General features: G+C 40.9%; 1 protein-coding gene across 1 annotated transcript in view; it reads right to left on the reverse strand.

The window, feature by feature from the left end:
• Arhgef12 (Rho guanine nucleotide exchange factor 12) overlaps positions 1–20,584 on the reverse strand; it is a 130,426-nt gene that overhangs the window by 71,499 nt on the left and 38,343 nt on the right. The window contains exons 2-4 of the mRNA XM_051156250.1: positions 8,140–8,163; positions 6,796–6,881; positions 4,888–4,944 (exon numbers count right to left, since the gene is read on the reverse strand). Of these exons, the coding sequence (XP_051012207.1) occupies positions 4,888–4,944; positions 6,796–6,881; positions 8,140–8,163 (167 nt within the window). The remainder of the gene's footprint in view (positions 1–4,887; positions 4,945–6,795; positions 6,882–8,139; positions 8,164–20,584) is intronic.

The following is a 20,584-nucleotide window of genomic DNA, read 5'->3' on the forward strand; positions in this document are numbered from 1 at the left end:
TGATATCTCCTCACAACAACAGACAGGTAACTGAGATGCACATCCTTTGTTTTAGCAGTTTCACTGAGCATCCATCCACTCGTTGCTTAGCACTAGTCTATTGGTGCTGTAAAAAACATACAAGTGCTAAGAGTTCCTGCACTCGAACAGGACATTAAAGTAAGTTAAAAACAATGCTGATACGTGACAAAGTACCAAGGTCTAACAGATTATTTTGAGGGTGAAAATAAAAATAGAATCCTAACTCCAAAATAGCCATTTTCTGTCATGCATGGTAATAAAGGGCTGTAACCCTGGCACTAGGGAGATGGGAAGGAGCAGGAGAAGCAGTTCAAACCCAAGCCCAGCTACATGGTGAATCTGAGGCCAGAGTGAAACACATCAGATGGCTTGGAGGTAAAGCATGTCTGTTGTATCATCAAGAACAGGTGAGTCTGAATCCCTACACCCCATCACAACCACACAAACTACAGTTTCAAGGAATCTAATACTTTCCTCTGGCCTCTGTGGGACCCTCACTCATATGCACAAACACACACCGATGATGCAAACAAAATAAAAACAAATCTTTGAAAAAGAAGTAATGAAATTATTACATCTGGATTTGTTTTCCAAAAAGGAAATTTAAATACTAGTTAACCATTTTTAGTAAGAAAAATTATAGCCTAAAGATTATTTACAGTAGAAAAACAACTTAAGGGCACATTAAAGAGTGATATGCCTGGCAAAATCCCAACTGTAACAGTTTAATTCCCTATCTATCCCTAACTAATAACTCTACTGACGAAGTTTCCTGTGTTTCCTGTCTTGGCATTTCTTCCCAAAGCTGATCAGCAGGTGTCAGGCTTATTCTCTCAATGAAGCAAAGATGTTCCATCAAATTTACATATCATTATAATTTCCTAAGTTGTATTTTTGCCATAATAACAAAAACACAGCTTTCTGACATATGTAGACATAAAACCAACATAAAAGTTGCTTTCTGTTTGTCTGCTTGCTTATTTTGAGATAAGACTTGCCAGGCAGCTCAGGAAGTCGGCTTTGAGCTCACACAGTATCTGTGGTCCTCCTATGCTGGGTTGCAAGAGCACACGGCCATGCCAAGCTAAGACTGCATCTTAACAGGTAACTACCAATGATAGGATTTTGAAAGTGAATAAAAACTAAGTTTCCATAATGCTTTGCAGGAGGAAAAAAGTAGCAATAAAAGGTCTGAAAATGGTTGAGAAGGTATTCTCAAGTTTTACTACAAATATATTCCTGCAAGCAGGCTACAACTATAGTGCCAGATAGTAAAGACAATGAAGTGTTAAGGCTGTAAGGCAATATGCTAAGCCTTCCATTCGACATTTGCTTTAAAAAGCATGCATTAGTCTTTCTTCACCTTTTATTTTATTGCATGACCAAACTTCTCTAAGTCTCACCTCTGAAGAATGAGCTGCAGGGAAGGGTGTGGAGAAAACCCATGTGCAGCCTAATAAAAACAGCTCAGGTTTCAACTGCTGCCAGACATGCGTGTTTTATGAGGAAGACCTCAGATAATCCTCTGATTAAGAAGCTTCTGCATTCTAGTGCACAAAGCTGCCACTGTGAGGAAGCCGAGCTCCAAGTGCACTGGCTCGGTTCTTTTAGGTGCCCACCAAAACTAAATCCGTTTTCTACATTACATTTTCTTCTCTAAAGTTTTTTGGAAGTGAGAAAAGAGCCACTTAAGGTTGAGTCAAGATTTTATCCCTTCAATTCTCTCTACTAAAATACATGATCTTGATTTCTACGATCATTCATCAAAACTCGCTTCCAGAGCATCAGGCATTATGGGATTTGCAACAATGAGTAGAGATGCAAGCTAACAGAGCCAGATGCCAATGTTCAAAAACAACAGACTTGCTGGGCAATCCTAAAAAAGCATTGTGAGCAGGTAGCGTTTTTTAATTGACAAAATTGTGTGCTATCTTCTGTCTATAATGCTCTGAAGTACATACACATTGCAGAACGGCTAAGTGTAGCTAACATTTTCCTTCATTCGGTTGTTATTATTCTGGTAAAAATACTTAACCCACTCTTTTTACGGGTCAGGACTGTAATACACCTCCGTAAGGCATGAGACATCGCAGCTATCTCTCACCTACTCCTCTTATCTAACGATGATGCATCAGTGCCGGAACTGAGCCTCGGAGACAGACAGGATTGCCAAAGGCAGAAGGAGAACTTAAGCCCTCAAGACAACAGAAGTGCACTGAGCAAAGTGAGAAGAGCAGGGCAGACTCAGGAAATAAGCAGCTGGAAGGCAGCCTGGTCCGCGCAGGCAAGCAGAAGACTGGGGCGGGAAGATAAACTGGAAATAAAGCACAGTACGTCAGAGTAACTACTTGTATTTTCCTAGCAAGTAACCAAATCCATTATTTTACTAATAGTAATCTGACAAATCAAAACAATCTATAGAAGAATAGAGAAAAGGAGGTAAAGCTACATGAATTGAAGTGATACAAAGTTATGAATCTAAAGCTGGGTGTGGTGGTAGACCCCTTTAATCCCAGCACTGAGGAGGCGGAGACAGAGACAGGGCAGATCTGAGCCTGAAGGCCAATCTGGTCTACAGAGCAACTTTAGGACAGTCAGGGCTACACAGAGAAACCCTATCTTTAAAAAAAAAAAAAAGCAATAGACTCAACTGGTACAAGGGACAAACAGAATGTTGACAGACTACACCGAGAAGTTTTACAAGAAGCGAAGTCAATCTAACCCTCAAGGCAGCTCTAAGAAGGGCAAAAGTTTGAAGTTATTGGAGTGACATCTCTTCTGAGCACCCAACTAAAGAATTTTATCCAAGAGAAGAAAATATCCACTCTCCGCAGCTTGAAGTGGACTGATAACAAGACCTTTGCTAAGCACAATGTCCCTGGTTAGTAGGACTCTACTCAGTTGTATCCCATCTCTGAACTTCCCTTGGCTCCCTCGCGTGTATTCGTCACCTAAATGCACAGTCTAAAGGACCTCCCCACCCACTACATGAACAGAGAGAGAAGCTAACACTAGCATGCTACCTGTCTTAATTAACTCAACCCTCTAGTGAGCGCATACTGGGAAGCCATAGGTCAGTTCCTCCAACAACAACCACCACCAGAAAAGGTATTTCAAGGGTTCTCAAGGGACAAATGCCCTGAGAGGCCACACCCTACTTCCTGAGTGCCACTTAAAATGTTTCTGTTACTACCAAGCCAATGACATGCCTGGACTAGCATAAAGCTCCTATCATTCTAAGAACAATATTAGTATAATATCTTCTATCAGATTCCTCAATCACGGATCCTCATCCAACAGGAACAAGCTCCTACACAGCAAAGACCTAAAAAAACATCGAACAAGGTGGATAACAGCACTGGAGAGGCTGCCAGGAAGGATGGAGATACACAGGTCATACTCACAGTCCTCAGCACAGAAAGAACACAGGAAGCACGTTACTTACAAAGAAAAACACAGAATATTAAAAACAAAAACAAAACAAAAACTACTCTGGAAAAAAGAAAAGCATAAGCTTGACCTGCCACAAGGCCTGGCAAACATTTCCTTTTGATCATCATCACAAGAAAAACGTATGTGCGTGTCCCTAACATAAGGCTCTGACTGCTTCAGACCGAAACACTAAGGCTCCATGGCACTAAGTCATATCAGATGCTAGCAGGCATCAACTGCCAAATATTCTCAAAGAAGTATGAACAATTAATCCCATACAGTGTTCTCCCCACATAGGCCTAAGTAAGAAAGAAATATACTCAAGTAACTTTCACTCCATAGGCCTTGGCCTGGAGAGAAAATTTCCTCTGCTTGCTTAGTCTTCTTCCAGACACGGCCTTGCTTTCTCTTTCCTGAACAAACTAACTCAGGAGCTGGGTGTGCTGGCACAGGCATGTCATCCCAGCACTCGGGAAGCAGAGGCAGGAAGATACTGTAAGTTTGAGGTCTGCTGAACTACACACTGTGTTCAGGACTGCCTGGGGCTGACAGTAAAACCCTGCTCCGAAAAGCTTTAAAAAAAAAAAAAAGAGCAAAAAGTAATATGAACTTCATAAACAGTTTGTTATATTTAGGAAGCCAGGAGAGTCTGGAAATGCTCGCATCTCACCATGTGTTATAAAAGCTATTCTTCAGGTTAAGCTTACTCTTCATGAAGTTTTTTTTAAGGTATTTTGAAATTTTCTTATTCATAATAAGTTTAAAGAAAACTTACAAGAGGCACAGATGTTTTGAGCCTAAAATTTTTTAATTTTAAAATTTTTGGGCCAGGCATGGTGGCGCAGAGGCAGAGGCAGGCAGATCACTGTGAGTTCGAGGCCAGCCTGGTCTACAAAGCAAGTCCAGGACAGCCAAGGATACACAGAGAGACCCTGTCTCAAAAAAACTTCTCCCCCCCCCCCAAAAAAAATTGCACTTAAGGATACATTTTATAAGAATGGCTTTTCCAGGCGATAAATAAACTAAAAATTTTATAAATAAAAGATAAAACAAAAATTTCAAAGAATTGCTAACACATTTAAACAATGTTGGAAGCATTCTTATGGGAAATGACTGCTTAAATTCCCACATAATCCAAAAGCTGAGACTGAGACCAGAGAAGCAGCCCATCCACGCCATTCGGGGGAGCCTGGCCCCACTTTCCTACGATAAACAAGGAGGAAACAGGTAAGGTGGCCTATTCTCAACCTACCATGTTAGTTTCTAGTCATCTTAAGCTTCCGTATCCCAGCCACACGGGACCCCAGGCTCCCTCTCCCTGCAGGAGGCCATGCCATGCAGAGCAGACAAGAAAGGCTGCAGTTACCAAAACCAGAATGAGACAGCACGAAGCAAGCTGCAAAGGTGCGAGGCCGAGTCAGCTAATCAGCTTACCATAGATCTCGGATCTACTCTCCTCTGAACTAGACTTTGTCTTCTTGGAGGAGCTATCTGCACAAGAGCGGGAGAAAAGGAGAGATATAGAAAATATGGAGACCAATGTAAGGGGGAAACTTCATGGGGGATAAAAGAATGAGTCACGATCAAGTTAAACCGTGCACACATGAAGCATGAACATCACAGGTGACAGCACTTAGAATAGTCATGAACAGCACAGGTAATGACATATTTACAGAATATGGAAGAAAAGACAGTGCAATAAAAAATACAAACACAACAACACATGGATAGTCTGCACAGTGTATCATCATGGTAATTGTGGAGATGAAAAAGGCACTTAAAGCTACACTCAGCTCCTGTGAAGTAGGTACCTCTTGAGACGCCTGTCTTTGGAAGTGGCCACCTCACAGACAAGCATGCAGAATGAGTGTGTCGAATGGGACTAAAGGACTATGGCATTTTCATGAATATAAGGAAGAAACTTGTAACCACTACTAAAGACAGTAACGAGCTATAGAAATAACTAAAGGCCTCTGGGCCATGAGCTGGGCGCTGGCTGGGTCTCTGAAGTGCAGGGTTCTCTCTTCATGGGATCTGTGATGTATTACTGCTCCCACCACATCCCCAAAGCCATCTAAACCAACTGTCCATTTCTTTACTAGGACCCAAGATGCAAAGCAAATTATTAACTATTTATTTCCTAGTTTTCCCTTCTTAGATAAATGTTTACAACACTTTCTCAAAATTAAGAAAACTGTTATAAAAGTATGAAATATTTCAATTATTCACACAAAAATACTCTTATCAAATATTTAAAATTACGTTTGTAAAGTAAAAATGGTTTTTAAGAGATATATTTATGCATTTCATATTGGTGAGCTGTTGATCTTTTGCCACAGGGTCACACAACTTAACAAAATAATACATTGTTCAAAGAACTTATGTACATTTCTTTCTTTGTTTCTTTTATTTTTTTTTTTTTTTTTAAGACAGGGTTTCTATGTGTAGCCCTGGCTGTCCTGGACTCACTTTGTAGACCAGAATGGCCTCCAATTCACAGAGATCTACCCGCTTCTGACTCTCAAGTGCTGGGATTAAAGGTATATGCCACCCTGCCTGATATGTAAATTTCTAATTAAAAAAACTATTAAGCACCATTTACAAAGCAAACACTAAGATTACATGGAGAAAAGAAAAGGCAGCAGAATTCAATCTTGTGCACAACATTAAGAATATTATGCTGGCTGGCATAAAAAGTCTAGGGAAAATCAGCACAGTGGAGGCTGAAAGACAAGCCAGTTCAGAATACTTAGAGGGGGAAGGATTTCTGTCTGGCACTGTAGCACATGCCTAGAATCCCAGCACTTGAGAGGCTGAAGCAGGAGGATTACAAGTTTAAGGCCAGCCTGAGCTACAGATCCCATCCCCACTCAAATAAAATGGTGAGTAGGGAAGACAAAATAGGGGATTTTCTATTCATTTTTTCAAAATGCAGTAATCATAATTTTTCAAGTTGCACTGCAGCTAACTGGTCAATTCACAACAATCAGAGCTGAGTTTTAAGTGAATGCAGAAGCTCTCAGTGGTTAACATCCTTCATTTTGTGACACACTAGTACTTACAGCATGACTCATCTAAGAACTCAGTGTGCCCTCGACTGCCAATCCTGACATCACTATTTCTATGACTATCATAGTTCCTACAGTGATGTGTCCACGGTGGCATCTACAACGCTGAGCTAAACATGCATTCATTCTGCTGACGGCAGCAGTATTATACAACTGCAGGGTATGGGAGGAGGAGGAGGGGTAACCACACCGGAGTGCTTCAATTCACCTAAGTTGTATGATTATGAACTCCACTATTCTCAAAACATTCTTTGGGAAAACAAGAGTATTTTACCTGTGGGGTCAAAATCATGTGATGAACTGCGTTCGACTTTCTGTTTCTTATCTGTTGGTGACTCTCGGTTCAAAATACTTCCATGCCTAGGTTAAAACAATCAAATATCTACTGTAAAAGAAGCATAACAATAAAACTTCATATAAAAATTACACAAATGCACCTGTTCATGGTGTGTTGTGTGTACATGCACACATGAAGGTCAGAGAGAATAATATAAGGTCCCTTGCAATTGGTGTTACAAGACGTTGTGATCTGCCCAATGTGGGTGATGGAGACCAAACTCTGGTCCTCCGCAAGAGCAGCAAGCACTCTTAACCACCGAGCCATCTCTCCAGGCCCCAAACAAACATAAATAGGAAAAGTCTGTCTTACATAGCATAGGCCTCTATATTTTTCAGTTTTAAAATTCAATGTATGTCATATGTATTACAGTCTATGTTCTTGGTTATAAAAGGGGAGCTGGGCAGTGGTGGCGTATGCCTTTCATCCCAGCACTGGGGAGACAGAGGAGGCAGGCGGATCGCTGTGAGTTCAAGGCCGGCCTGGTCTACAAAGCAAGTCTAGGACAGCCAAGGCTATCAGAGAAACCCTGTATTGAAAAACAAACAAACAAAAAATAATAGTAATAATAAGCCTCAAGAAGTAAAAGTAGCATTCGTTATTAAAGTTAATTTTATTCTTAAAAATAACTGCCTATAGTTTACCGATTTTTATGGTTCCATTTAACAATAAGAAAATAGTGCCCCCAAAGAATTAAACACATTCTTTGACATTATACACACTATAGTCAAGCTGAAATCACTACAGAAATATAACATATGTAAAAATAATTTATAAAAACAAACCTACTTAGGCAAGGCTTTCTTTAACCCTACCTTCATAGGCACAGGCACAAAGTGGAACATTTTCTATATTTTTCCTTTATTGTCTTAAGATAATTAAGACTAAATCAGTGCCAAAGTTCATGAAAGGAGTCAAGGCACTCAAGTGACAACACCCACCCAAACCAGCAATCCATTTTCACCTCCCCAAGCAACTCACAACTCAAAACAGTCACGGATTTTAAAATTAAATTTCTTCATAGGGAGTGACCTTACAGTGTCAATTTGAATAAACTTTTTAAATGCTTACATTAAAAACACTGAAAATATTATCAAAACAAGGCTGTGTTCCAGAAGAAATATGCAACACCTGTTGTGTTTGAAATCCATGAAGCATTATGAAGTCTGTACCACTTAAATCCACACTCTCAAAAACCACAGAAATCCCCATAGTTTCAAAGGAATGCTTCTAATTAACGGTTAACTCCAACTTCCGTATAAAAGAAACTCAACAACTTACCTTATAGGTTTTTTGAGGGGAAACCTGAAACAAAGGGAAAACAAAAACAGATAGTCATGTTAATTTAAAAGATTCTGTTATTACAGCTACTGACTATGTTCAACCAAAAGGCATTACAATCTTATGCTATCTTCCCCAAAGCAAGACAACAATGAGGCCGAAGGTTGGGCTCCATTTTTTCAGCCTGTTTTTTGAATCTTATTCTCATTTATTTTTAGCTTTCATAACACAAACTCTGAAAAAAATACCTTCAGAGTACTACCAGCTACTAAAAATATGTTCCTCAAGTAGAAAGCAAAGGGTTGGTTTTGCTTTGCTTTGTTCTTCTGGGGTTCCTGAATGTTGCCTCCTGGTTGTCTTTTAAGTATTAGAGCCAGGCATGGCTGCACAGGTCCTTCTCCAGCTTGGAGGGGTGGGGGGATAGGGCCAGGAAGGTTCCAGGTACAGGGCTAGTATGGAACATATAACAAGTCCTGGGCCAGCCTGGGCTACAGAATAAGACCCTGTCTTCCGAAAGGGGGAGCGTGTGATTTGATTTTTCTGTTTGGTGTTTTCTTTGAGGTGGGGGGAGGGTCTCCTTACATAACCCGGGCTTACCCTCAAATCCATGATTCTTCTGCTTTGTCCTCCATGGTGCTGGGAGAAGAGGCCTACACTATCACCCCTAGCCAGAGAGGCTTCTTGGTGAGGACCAAATGCTACATGAATAACTATAATCAATTTACCACAGAGGTAGTTTGGTTTACCCCTAATAGACAAGTTTAACTACAAATTCACTTTAATGCTTATTTCAATCAAGCCGATCCACACAGAGCATCTACAAGCCTCCATGGTAACAGATGATGTGGCAACATTACCGACAGCGAGAAATGGAAAGGCGTTCTTGAACAAGAGGACACTGTTCTAGAAAACAGGTAGCCCCAAGAGGACAACCCAGGAGTAAGCGCCCCTATGTCACCTGATAATCCTTTTGGAGAAGGAAGAGGAGGGACTGGGAATAGGTTTCTTCTTTATCAATGAATGTAAACTGGCAGAGAAGTACTTGGCCTGAGTGCCTGCAAGGGTAGCAAAGTAAGGAACTGCTTTGCTTCTCTGAGCTACAGGACCCCAGAAGAACAAAACAAAGCAAAATGTACCCTTTGTTTTCTACTCTCAACTTCAGTCACTCCAGGCAATGCTGCTTACTGCCAGGATCTGCAGCATTCAAGGGATTGTGACAAAGAACTCTAGAATTTGCCAGACAGCATGACGGTTAATATTTCTGGATTATTTTCTTTTAAAAGAAAATGAGAAAGAACAGAAATGGAACGAGAAGCAGAAGAGTAAGGACATCTGCAGCGCAATGCCGCACCATCCACTTACTAAAGACAACTGCAGCGCAATGCCGCACCATCCACTTACTAAGGACAACCACGGGGCAATGCTGCACCAACCACTTACTAAGGACAACCACAGGGCAATGCCGCACCATCCACTTACTAAGGACAACCACAGGGCAATGCTGCACCAACAACTTACTAAGGACAACCACAGGGCAATGCTGCACCATCCACTTACTAAGGACAACCACAGGGCAATGCTGCACCAGCCACTTACTAAGGACAACCACAGGGCAATGCCGCACCAACAACTTACTAAGGACAACCACAGGGCAATGCTGCACCATCCACTTACTAAGGACAACCACAGGGCAATGCTGCACCATCCACTTACTAAGGACAACCACAGGGCAATGCTGCACCAGCCACTTACTAAGGACAACCACAGGGCAATGCTGCACCATCTACTTACTAAAGACAACTGCAGCGCAATGCCACACCATCCACTTACTAAAGACAACCACGGGGCAATGCCGCACCATCCACTTACTATAGTCATGAAGTACAGAAAAAAATCTCACAAGGCTTTTTTGAAACTTTTTAAATGACTTTTTATTTTACATACATTGTTGTTTTATATGCATGTCTGTGTGAGGGCGTTGGGTCCACTAGAACTGGAGTTATAAACAGTTGTGAGCTGGCATGTGTGGACGCTGGGCATTGAACCCAATGTCTTGAACCCAGGTCTTTTGGAAGAGCAGCCAGTATTCTTAACTGCTGAGCCATCTCTCCAGCCCCCTACAAACCTCGCAACTTTTAAAAATACAGCGGTTTTTCCCTAATTACTAAATTCTATTTAAAGCAAACAAGGCAGATGGTCTTGCGTTCTCTAAGAAAGCAGGCTGAGCAAAGCATGAGAGCAAGCCTCACTGGTGAGCAGCACCCCTGCATGGCCTTGGCATCAGCTCCTGCCTCCATGCCCTGTCTGAGTTCCTGCCCTGATGGTTCTCAGTGACAGGCTACATGGAACTCTAAACTGAAACAAACCCTTTCCTCCCAAAATTGTTTCTGGTCATGATGTTTCATCACAGCAATAGAAACCCTAACTAAGACAATGGGTGTGTATCAACTGTTCTCACCAAGCACCAATAGAGTCTCAGGGAAGAAAGGAGCCTTTATTCCCCGAAGTCTTAAAAGGAAAGGCAGTTCATCTGCACTCACTTTCAGATCACAGAGCACCGAGAGACACCCATTCATCCATCCAGTGCAGCACTTAGCTTGCACTTCAATACCCAGATGCTTAACTGCACAGAGAAACCCTGTCTCAAAAGGAGGGAAAGGGTGTGCACAAAATTATATGTAGATGCCTGTGCACAGAGCTTAGGTGAGAACATCAGGTGTTCGGCTCTATAACTCTCAGCCTTATTGCTGACAGGATAGGATCTTTCATGGAACCTAGAGCTAGGCTGGCAGCCTCCCAAGCCCCCCAGTGATTTTCCTGTCTTTGCCCCCAACCCAATACAATGCTAGGGATACAGGAATACTGGCTGTACCTGTATGTTTACTTGGTTGCTAGGCTATGAACTCGGAGCACTCTTAATGAGCCATCTCTTCAGCTCAACCATATCTTTTACAATTACATGTCCCAAGTCCATAGAAAGCATTTTATTATTTTCTTCTAAAAAATAATTACACATACACACACACACACACAGACGAGGGGTGGGGGACAGGGGAGGGAAGAGAGAGAGAAAGCACTTTGGGTGCCTCAACCACTCTCCATTTTACATACTGAGGCAGAGTCTAGCAGTAAACCCAGAGCTCCCCAATTCAGTTAGTCTAGTGACTGGTTTAGCTGGGGCTCTTCTATCTCTGCCTTTGGATGCTGGATTGCAGGTGAGCCTGTGCCTTCATGGCCTTTTATTCTATTCTGGCAATTGGGGTTCCAGTCCTCCTACTCACAAAGCTATCTCCCAGATGTGCTTGGTTTCATTTTACACTCAACAAAGGAATTAAAAGTGGGGAGAGTTAAAAACATAAAATATACTAGAATGTACTGTCATCGGTAATAATGGCTCTGCATAGCACTAAACTGCAAGCATGTAAAGAAAAGATGCTCTGACAATTCCAACATTCCTCTTGAAGCATCCCAGAAGTGTGAATTGCTGCTGACAAGACTCAGTTCAGCAGGCGTACCTCATGCCTCTTGCTGGGAGGTTGAGGCAGAAGGATTTGCTGCTGCCTAAAGCCAGCCACTGAACATACACAGTGAGTTCTCAGACTATGGAGTGATCCTGCCTCAAACCAACAAAAACAAAACAACACACAACAAGGTTAACTTAAAATTCATAGACCATTACTTCTATTTTCTCTCTCTCTTAGCTGCTAAAAATGGAGATTATTCTAATGCACTTTATACATAAGACTGCAATGTTATTGTTACTGATCAAATTCCTTTATTACACACTAACAATCAAGAGAATTTTACTCCTGAGACTGAGGAATGAAACTGTCTCCTCCCAAGATGTAAACTCTCCTATGAAACGAAGTCCCTCAATTCTACAACATAGTGGAATAATTTATTTTTCTCTCTACAAGGACTTCACACATAATACAAAGTCCTTTTATGAAAATTAAAGCATATGAAACATATCAACTGGTAACTTTCATCAAGCTGGGGACGGTGGCACATGCCACTGTAATCCCAGCTCACTGGGAGGCTGACTTGGACCATTTGAACCCAGGAATTTAAGACCAGCCTCGGAACCATTGGCAGGCTCTTTCTCTAAACAAACAAACAAGATATTAATATATTTTACACCAGTAAATATTTCATTACACTGGCTTTAACCTATGCTACGTAAGACCCTCAGGGCTTTTAAGAGGGCCACAGTGGGTCAAGAGTAAGCCAAGGACTCTAAATTCCCCATACATCAGAGTGGTTTGGCTTTTACTTCAAATAGAGCTTCCAAACAAATGAAAATCTGAAAAAGAGACCTCTAAATACTTTTTTTCACTACTGAGGACTGAATTCCACATTTAGACAGAAGGAGAGATCCAGTTCTACACACTTGTCCTCTGACCTCCACACAGGAACTGACTTATTCGCATTCTCTCATTTTTCCTCTCTCCCCCTCCCTCCCTCCCTCTCTCATACACACACACACACACACACACACACACACACACACACACACACACACACACACAGAGACCCCACAACAATAATAATGTTAAAGCCTTGTTTTTTTAATCCAGTCCCTATTAGGAGTTAAAGACATTAAACTCCATTTTCCAAAGAAAGAAGAATCTACATGCTCTGGAATTTTCTGGAAGAGCTGGGTTTTTATGGTTTCCCATCTACCAATGTGGACTCTGTATGTTTACTTTATACTCTGAGATCAAATCCAACATGCAATATTTATTTCCATGTCAAGTTGCTCTAGCTTAAGCCACTGAGAGCTCTTTGGGGTTGGCACTTAGGTTGCCGGGACATGCCCATCCCTTCTGTGCTTTCAGCACTTCTTTATTTCTGGCACTACACGGTACTCTAGGCTCCTTAGCACACTGGAAAATACAAGAGCATTTTCCTACTCCAAACTTGTAAGTCAAGAAATAAAACAGTACAGATGACATATAGATGTTTTCCACCTTTTTATGCAGTATAATTGTTAGGTGCTTTCATATGACATACATAATCACAATTTATAAAAGCCCAAACCACATTTCATTTAAGCTGAATTTACTGGCATCAAGTTATTCCTGATGTTCTTCCTGTCCTTTTTTCCCCCCCACCCCCTTTCCTGAGAGTCATAGCACAGGACAACTGATGTCCTTACACACATTCCCCTGCCCTTTTATTTTTTAATTTTCCAGACAGGGTTGCTCTATATAACAGAGACCTAGCTGTCATGGACTCACTTTGTAGACCAGGCTGGCCTTACAGAGATCTGCCTGCCTCTGTCCATCCCTGGCCCACACCCAGTAGTGGGATCTAAGGCTTGTGCCACCATGCTCAGCTATCTTTCTGTCCTTTTATTAGCTGTACAACCTGTAGTGATGTCACCTTTCATCCCTGTTATTGGTACTGCTTGTCTTATCTCTACTCCTGATCTGCCTAGCAGCTAGTCTAACTAGCTAAAAGTTTAGCACCTTAGTAATCTCAAAAGAACAAACTTGTGGGTTAATACTGTTGTTTAACTGTTGTTGGTTGGTTGGTTTGTTTGTTTGTTTGTTTTTTTCATGGACCTCTGCTCCAATCTTTATTTTTCTTCTCTGCTTACTTTGGATTTGGTTTGTTCTTCTTTGTCTAATGTTTTTCTAGTTTCTTAAGGTGGAAGTTGGTGCTACTAGTTTAAGAAGTTTATTCTCTAATGCGTCTTTAATGCCCATAAAGTTCTAGGTAACTCCCCAGTGTTACCCTCCACATTCTGGTGTGTTTTATTTGCTTTTGCCTTCAACTCAAAAACAAACAAACAAAAAACTCATTTTCCTCTCAATTTCTTCTTTGACCTGTGGGTTATTTTAGAAGTATGTTGTTTAATCTCCATATATTTGGAGATTTGAGGTTTCTTTATTCATTTCTAGCTTACTGCACAGAGATCAGATGACTTGCATCCATTCTTTTACGGTGCTTCTCCACTGGAATGTGGTCTATCTTCTACACATACTCCACATGCACATACAAGACTGAAAAGAAGTGCTAAGCTGTTGGCTAAAGTGTTACCCCCCCCCCGCCCCCCAAATACAAGCAGATCAAAGTGGGAAATAGTGTTAAGCATTCTATACCTCTACTGGGTTTATTTTGACCAATTATTGAAAAAATACTGAAATCAATTCTTTTAACAATGATTGTGGATGGTTGTCCCTAAATTTACAGTTTATTTTTCACTAATTTTGAAGCTCCTTTCTTGACACATAAATGCTTAGACATGGGGGAGCACTTTGCTTTTGTGTCCATAAGGTCCTGAGAACTTTACAAATCTTTACAAGCTAAGTAGGCATTCTATCACTGAAATATGCATGGGTTCTTTGTAATTTAATGTAAATTTTATGTTTTTTTGTTTTCTGAGACAGAGTTTCTCTGTGTAGCCCTGGTTGTCCTAAACTCTCTCTGTAGGCCCCAAACTCCCAGAGATCCGCCTGCCTCTTCCTCCCAAATGCTGGGATTAAAGATGTGCATCACTGCCTGGCTTAATTTTTAAATTTTAAGACAGTTTATCTAAATGACCCTGTCTCAACTCAGCCTTCCAACTAACTGAGATTACAGGTGAGTAATATTTAACTGGGCTGTATTTTTTTAATTGATCCTTTTATCATTATGAATGGTTTTCTTAAACCTAGCATTGTAGGGGGTTGGAGAGATGGCTCAGAGATTAAGAACACTGGATCCTCTTCCAAAGGTCCCAAGTTCAATTCCCAGCAACCATATGGTGGCTCACAATCATCTATGAGATTTGGTGCCCTCTTCTGGCACGCAGGCAGAACACTTTATACATAATAAATAGATAAATAAATCTTTTTGTTTAAGGGGGCTAGACAGATGGCTCAGAGGTAAAGAGCACTGGCTGCTCTTCCAGAGGTCCTGAGTTCAATTCCCAGCAACCACATGGTGACTCACAACCATCTGTAATGTGATCTAATGCCCTCTTCTAGCATGTAGGCATACATGCAAGCAGAGCACTATATACATAATAAATAAATAAATAAATAATTTTTTAAAAACTAGCACAGTAGTTCATATCAGAATCTCAACATTCAGAAAGCAAAAGCAGAAAGATCAGGAGTTCAAGGCTATCTTTGGCTACATAATGAATTCAAGGCCAACTTTGGCTCCGTAAGGGCCTATCTTTTTTTTTTTTTTTTTTTTTTTTTAATGAGAAGCAAATTAGTAAGGAGGCAGTGCATTAGTAAACTGCTTGCCACAAAAGCCTGAGGCCCTGGGTGAAAAAGCCAAGGGTGGCACACATTTGTAATCCCAACACTGGAGAGACAGAGGAAGGCAGATCCTGGCACTCACCAACAGTAAGCCTAGACTACCTGGCTAGCTCCATCCAGGCCAAATAAGAGACCCTGTCTCAAAAGGCAAAGTAGATGGCACCTTCGGAAAGATGCACAGGGTTGACCTCATGCATGGGCATGCTTGTGTCACCAAAATGAACCTCAACATTAGTGATGTTCCATGTTCATAAATCTGTCTTATAATGATACTAACGTAGTCACTTCAGCTTTTTCATTATTGTTGCATGGAGTGCCTCTTTTAGTCCTTTTACTTCAAACTATGTGTTTAGTCTTAAGGTTGTGTTTCTTAAAGGCAGCACACAGTTGGGCTTTGCTATTTCATAATATGTGACTTCTGCCTTAACTGTTTTTATGGCTTTAGAGACTGAACACTGGGCCTCACATGTGTTAAGCAAGCACTGTACCACTGAGATAGTCTTAAGCCAACTTTTATTTTTCTTACGTTTCTTTTCTTTTTCTTACTCAGTAGCCCATGTTGTCTGAAATTCATGACCCACTTACCTCACCCTCCCCGATGCTCAAATTACAGGCATACACTACATTCCTGTAAATGTCTTTTTTTTTTTTTTCCTGAGATTGATGATGTAGGTATGTTTAAGTCTAATCATTATTCTATTGGGTTTCTCCGCTGTTGTTTCCCACTGTCTCTTCCTTTTATTGGATTACATTATTTAAACCAATTAATCAACTTAAAATAAGTTTAATAATCTGTTAACTCATCTCTTCCCATACTTTAAATTATTTGAAAGATTATTCCATGTATTTGATTTACAGTCTAATTACCCAGCATACTCTTGAAAAACCATTTAACAATTTGACATATCTTTTCGGTATGAATTTATTCATTCAACAATTTTTCATTGAGAACAGAGGTTGTTAAGTTTTTCTTGACCCTAGAAATATAGTCTTTCTTATTAAAAAAAAAAAAAAACTTGAAGTTTATCTAGTGGTTTGTAGTAAACTCTCCTCAAAGGCCAATGACCAAAGGGCAGCAGATCCAGCTGTAATAACAACCTTTTGGGCTAACGGTTGTGCCATTCTCTGGTGAGTGAGCTGTCATAGACAGAAGCAATGAAAAGAGAAAGTCCACAGCAGGTGCAAATGAAAGAAACTTCTTTCCTCATAAGAGAAGACCATGTGGTCCATCTTTTCCTCGCCCACTGGTACACTGACTGTGGACTAAATGGAGTCATTCACTTTATCCAAAAACCCTGAAGGTCTGTGACTTAAGACACTGTAAGGTAAGAGTGGAAGCCATGAGATGATCTAAGGCCACAGAACTAGTCATGGGTAATGAAAATAACTAGGACAAAGGTCTGCAAGGAGAAGCACCTTAGTGTACTTGAAAACTACAGTGTCAACTGGGGCTTGAGAACATGAGATGACATTAACAATAGACAGAAGCCAAAAATGTAAAAAGTTTATTCATAATGTAAAACACCTAGAAAGTTTTCATCACAATCTGATTTATGTTTAAAAGAACACTCTCGTCAGGCATGGTGGCAAACACCTATAATCCCAGCAATCAAGAGGATGAGAATACAAGATTGCCTAAAGTTTGCCAGCCTAGGCTATATAGCAAGACTCTGTCCTCAAAATTTAAACAGGGGGCTAGAAAGAAGGTTGTGAGCACTGGCTACTCTTCTAGAGAACCTGGGTTCAATTCCCAGCACACACATGGTGGCTCACAACTGTCTATAATCCAGGTCCAAGTGATCTGGCACCCTTACACCAGAAAGACATACATGCTGGTAAAACACCAATGTTCATAAAATAAAAATAAACAAAGCATTTTTAAAAAATTAAATAGGTAAGTGGAAGTGGATATGCAGAAAATACATTATAAACATGCACAAAATTTTTAACTAACAAAAACATAAAAACTAAACAAAAATAAGTTATTTTAATTAACTAATAAAATAAAAGGCATCTATTCTTCTTGTTTTTAAAATATTAAAAACAATCAATAAACCATCACATTCCACAAACTGGAACACTAAGAAAGTTTAGTCTATGCTTACAGTAACAGTATATTTCACTCCAAATAATACTTAAGAAGCACTAAGCAGGTAGGAAGAAAACACACAAAGTTTACACTGTTGATTCTTAGCCCCCCCCCTTTTTTAAAGGATTTATTTATTTATTATGTATACAATGTTCCACCTGCATGTGTGCCTACATGCCATAAGAGAGCACCAGATCTCATTATAGATGGTTGTGAGCCACCTGTGATTGCTGGGAAATGAACTCAGGTCCTCTGGAAGAGCATCCAGTGCTCTTAACCACTGAGCCATCTTTCCAGCCCCTCTTTGAGTTTTTAAGACAGAGTCTGTGTCTGTCTGTCTCTCTCTGTGTGTGTGTGTGTGTGTGTGTGTGTGTGTGTGTGTGTGTGTGTCTCTCTCTCTCTCTCTCTCTCTCTCTCTCTCTCTCCCTCTCTCTCTCTCTCTCTCTCTCTCCAGTCAAGGCTGGCCTAAAACACTACATATCCCAGGATAGCCACAGTGCGTGTGATCCTGCCTAAGCCTCCCGAGTGATGGGATCATAGGTGTGAGTCACTAGGTCCTCTTTTATTGTTTTGTTTTTAATAGAGATTTTCAAGTATAACATGACTGAGAGACATCTGGTAACTCAGAACAGCAGCACAGCCACTAATTTCTGCCCTCTTCCAACACTAGTGTCTGGGTTTTTCCAAGAGCTGATGTCATGGCTTTTCACAGAGACAGACCAGCATTTACAGACCAGAGAAGGAAAGAGTTTCCCCAGTAGCTATGCTCAGTGTGGCCTTTGTACTGCCCCTCTGCCAAAGCCAGGAAGACCCTGCCAGAGAAAGCTATTCAGTTCTTGGGAAGAGGGGATAAGAGTCCACCCTGGGAGGTTGGAGGATTGTGATTGGCCAAGCTTACAATTACAGAATTTAGTTTCCCATCAGTGCTGAAACCCAAATTCTAATGGAGTAACCATCAAATGTTTCCTAATTCTTTCAAGAAAAATACTATATACTGAATTTCTCTCTCCTCCCCCAGCAAGTGTGTGTGTGCTTAGCTTAGGAGGTATTCACATAATTTTACATAGTTGAAAAGAAAAGATAAGCCAATATAAAATGGTTACAAATCTGCTTCTTCCAATCCTAAAAGCTCAGTGGAGAATTCAATTAGTATCTATTTACCATGTGGGCAATTTGCCAGCTGTACATGGAGAGATCACATTGCCATCTGAACAGCGACGACTTCTTTCTAAACATGCATTCAATTCCAGGTAAAGATGGAAGAAAGGAAAAGCAATTTTACCACAGTAGTGCTCCTCAGCACTAAAAAGTAGACTCGTCTTTCAAGAAAGGACATGATTATAATCTCTAGCCACTAACTAGGAGATGTACTTTGCCACGTCTGTTACTTTGGCTTCTACACCAAAGAGGTTGTGGTAGGCTCTAAACAAGAGTCAGGTTGCCTAAGTATAAGGATCATAGACCTGGATCATCCAACTCTCCCTGGATCCAGGAGGCAATACCCAGGTGGAACTTGGGAACAGACTCAGAACTCGCCCAGTCCCAGATTTAGGATATTGCTGGAGGTAAAAATCGTGATGATGTGAAAAGACAAAGCAATTGTCACCAATCACAACACAGAGAACAATGACCTCAAGTGCTTTGTTATTTGAACAATGACAGAAAAATGAAAATGCTAATAATAGCAGCTAACACAGCTTAGCACATGCTAATAACCACTGTAGCTGCATTATACCCATTACCTAATTGAATTTCTAGCAAGCACCATTTTTATATATATCGTATGGATGAAAAAGTACTACACGGAAAGAGTAAGGCACTTGTCTATGGCCAGACAATAAGCACAGAAGCTGACATGTAAACTCAGGACTTATAGCTAGCTCTAGACTCTTTTTGGTTGTTTTTTTGTTTTGTTTTGTTTGTAATGTATTTTTATTTTACCTTATATGTTTGTGTTTTCTGCTTGCATTGTATCTGTGTAACACATGTGTACTGATGCCCTCAGAAACCAAAAGGGGACATCAGATCCCCAGAACTGAAGTTACAAAGCAACCATGTGGGTGCTGGGAATTGAACCTGGGTCCTCTGCAAGAGCAGCAAGTGCTCTGAAGCACTGAGCCAACACTCCATCCCTAGATTGTTCTTTTACCCACTGCTCAGCAGGGACTGTTTTAAGTTCTGAGATGTATTTACGCGTATGAGTGTTTTGCCTGCATAAGTACTGTGTGCTCTCTATGTGACCTCAGAGGTCAGAAGGAGGCATCAGATTCCTTGGAATTGGACTTATGGATGGTTATAAACTATCACGTGGGTGCTGGGACCAAGAACTCTTTACTGCTAAGCCATCTTTCCATCCCCTGGACAGCAGGGAAGGGCACTTACTACCAAAACTGACAACCCAAGTTTAATTCCCAGGACTCAAATGACGGGTGAACTAACTGCCCTCTGACCTCACATACATGGGGTATGCACAACCTCTCCCTCAACACTAAATACATAAAATGTATATTTAAAAAATTAACACACTAGAAAAATATCCCAAGAAAACCCAGGAAATAGTATGTCCAAGAAACAGACACAAACCATTAACACTGATACGAGTGCTGCTAGCTGCTAACTTTCAAAGATTTAAGAATGTTTGCTTTGACTGGCTGTAGTAGCACATGCCTTCAATCCTAGTACTCAGGAGGCAGAGGAAGAGGCAGAGGCAGAGGCAGAGGCAGGCGGATCTCTGTGAGTCTGTGGCCAGCCTGGTCTACAGAGTAAAATCTAGGACAGCCAGGGCTACACAGAGAAGCCCAGTCTCCAAAAAAAAAAAGGGGGGGGGGGCTCTGTTTTGACAAAATTTTGCTATATAGCCAGGCCTAACCTCAAACTCATGACAACAATTCTACAACAGCACTTAGGAACTAGGGCTCCCACTATATGCCACCACAGTCGGCTTTCAATGCTACACTTGATTTTCAATTCTAAAATACCAAAGCTATATGAGCATCAGGACAAAAAGAATAAAAACACTCATGTGCCAACTAGAAAGACTAGGCTCACCTCAGTGTTGATCCAAGGAAGAAACCATTTGCCAAAAGTCCAATGTGAATTT

This window comes from Acomys russatus, chromosome 14 (genome assembly GCF_903995435.1).
Source record: "Acomys russatus chromosome 14, mAcoRus1.1, whole genome shotgun sequence".
In the NCBI taxonomy this organism is placed as follows: Eukaryota; Metazoa; Chordata; class Mammalia; order Rodentia; family Muridae; genus Acomys; species Acomys russatus.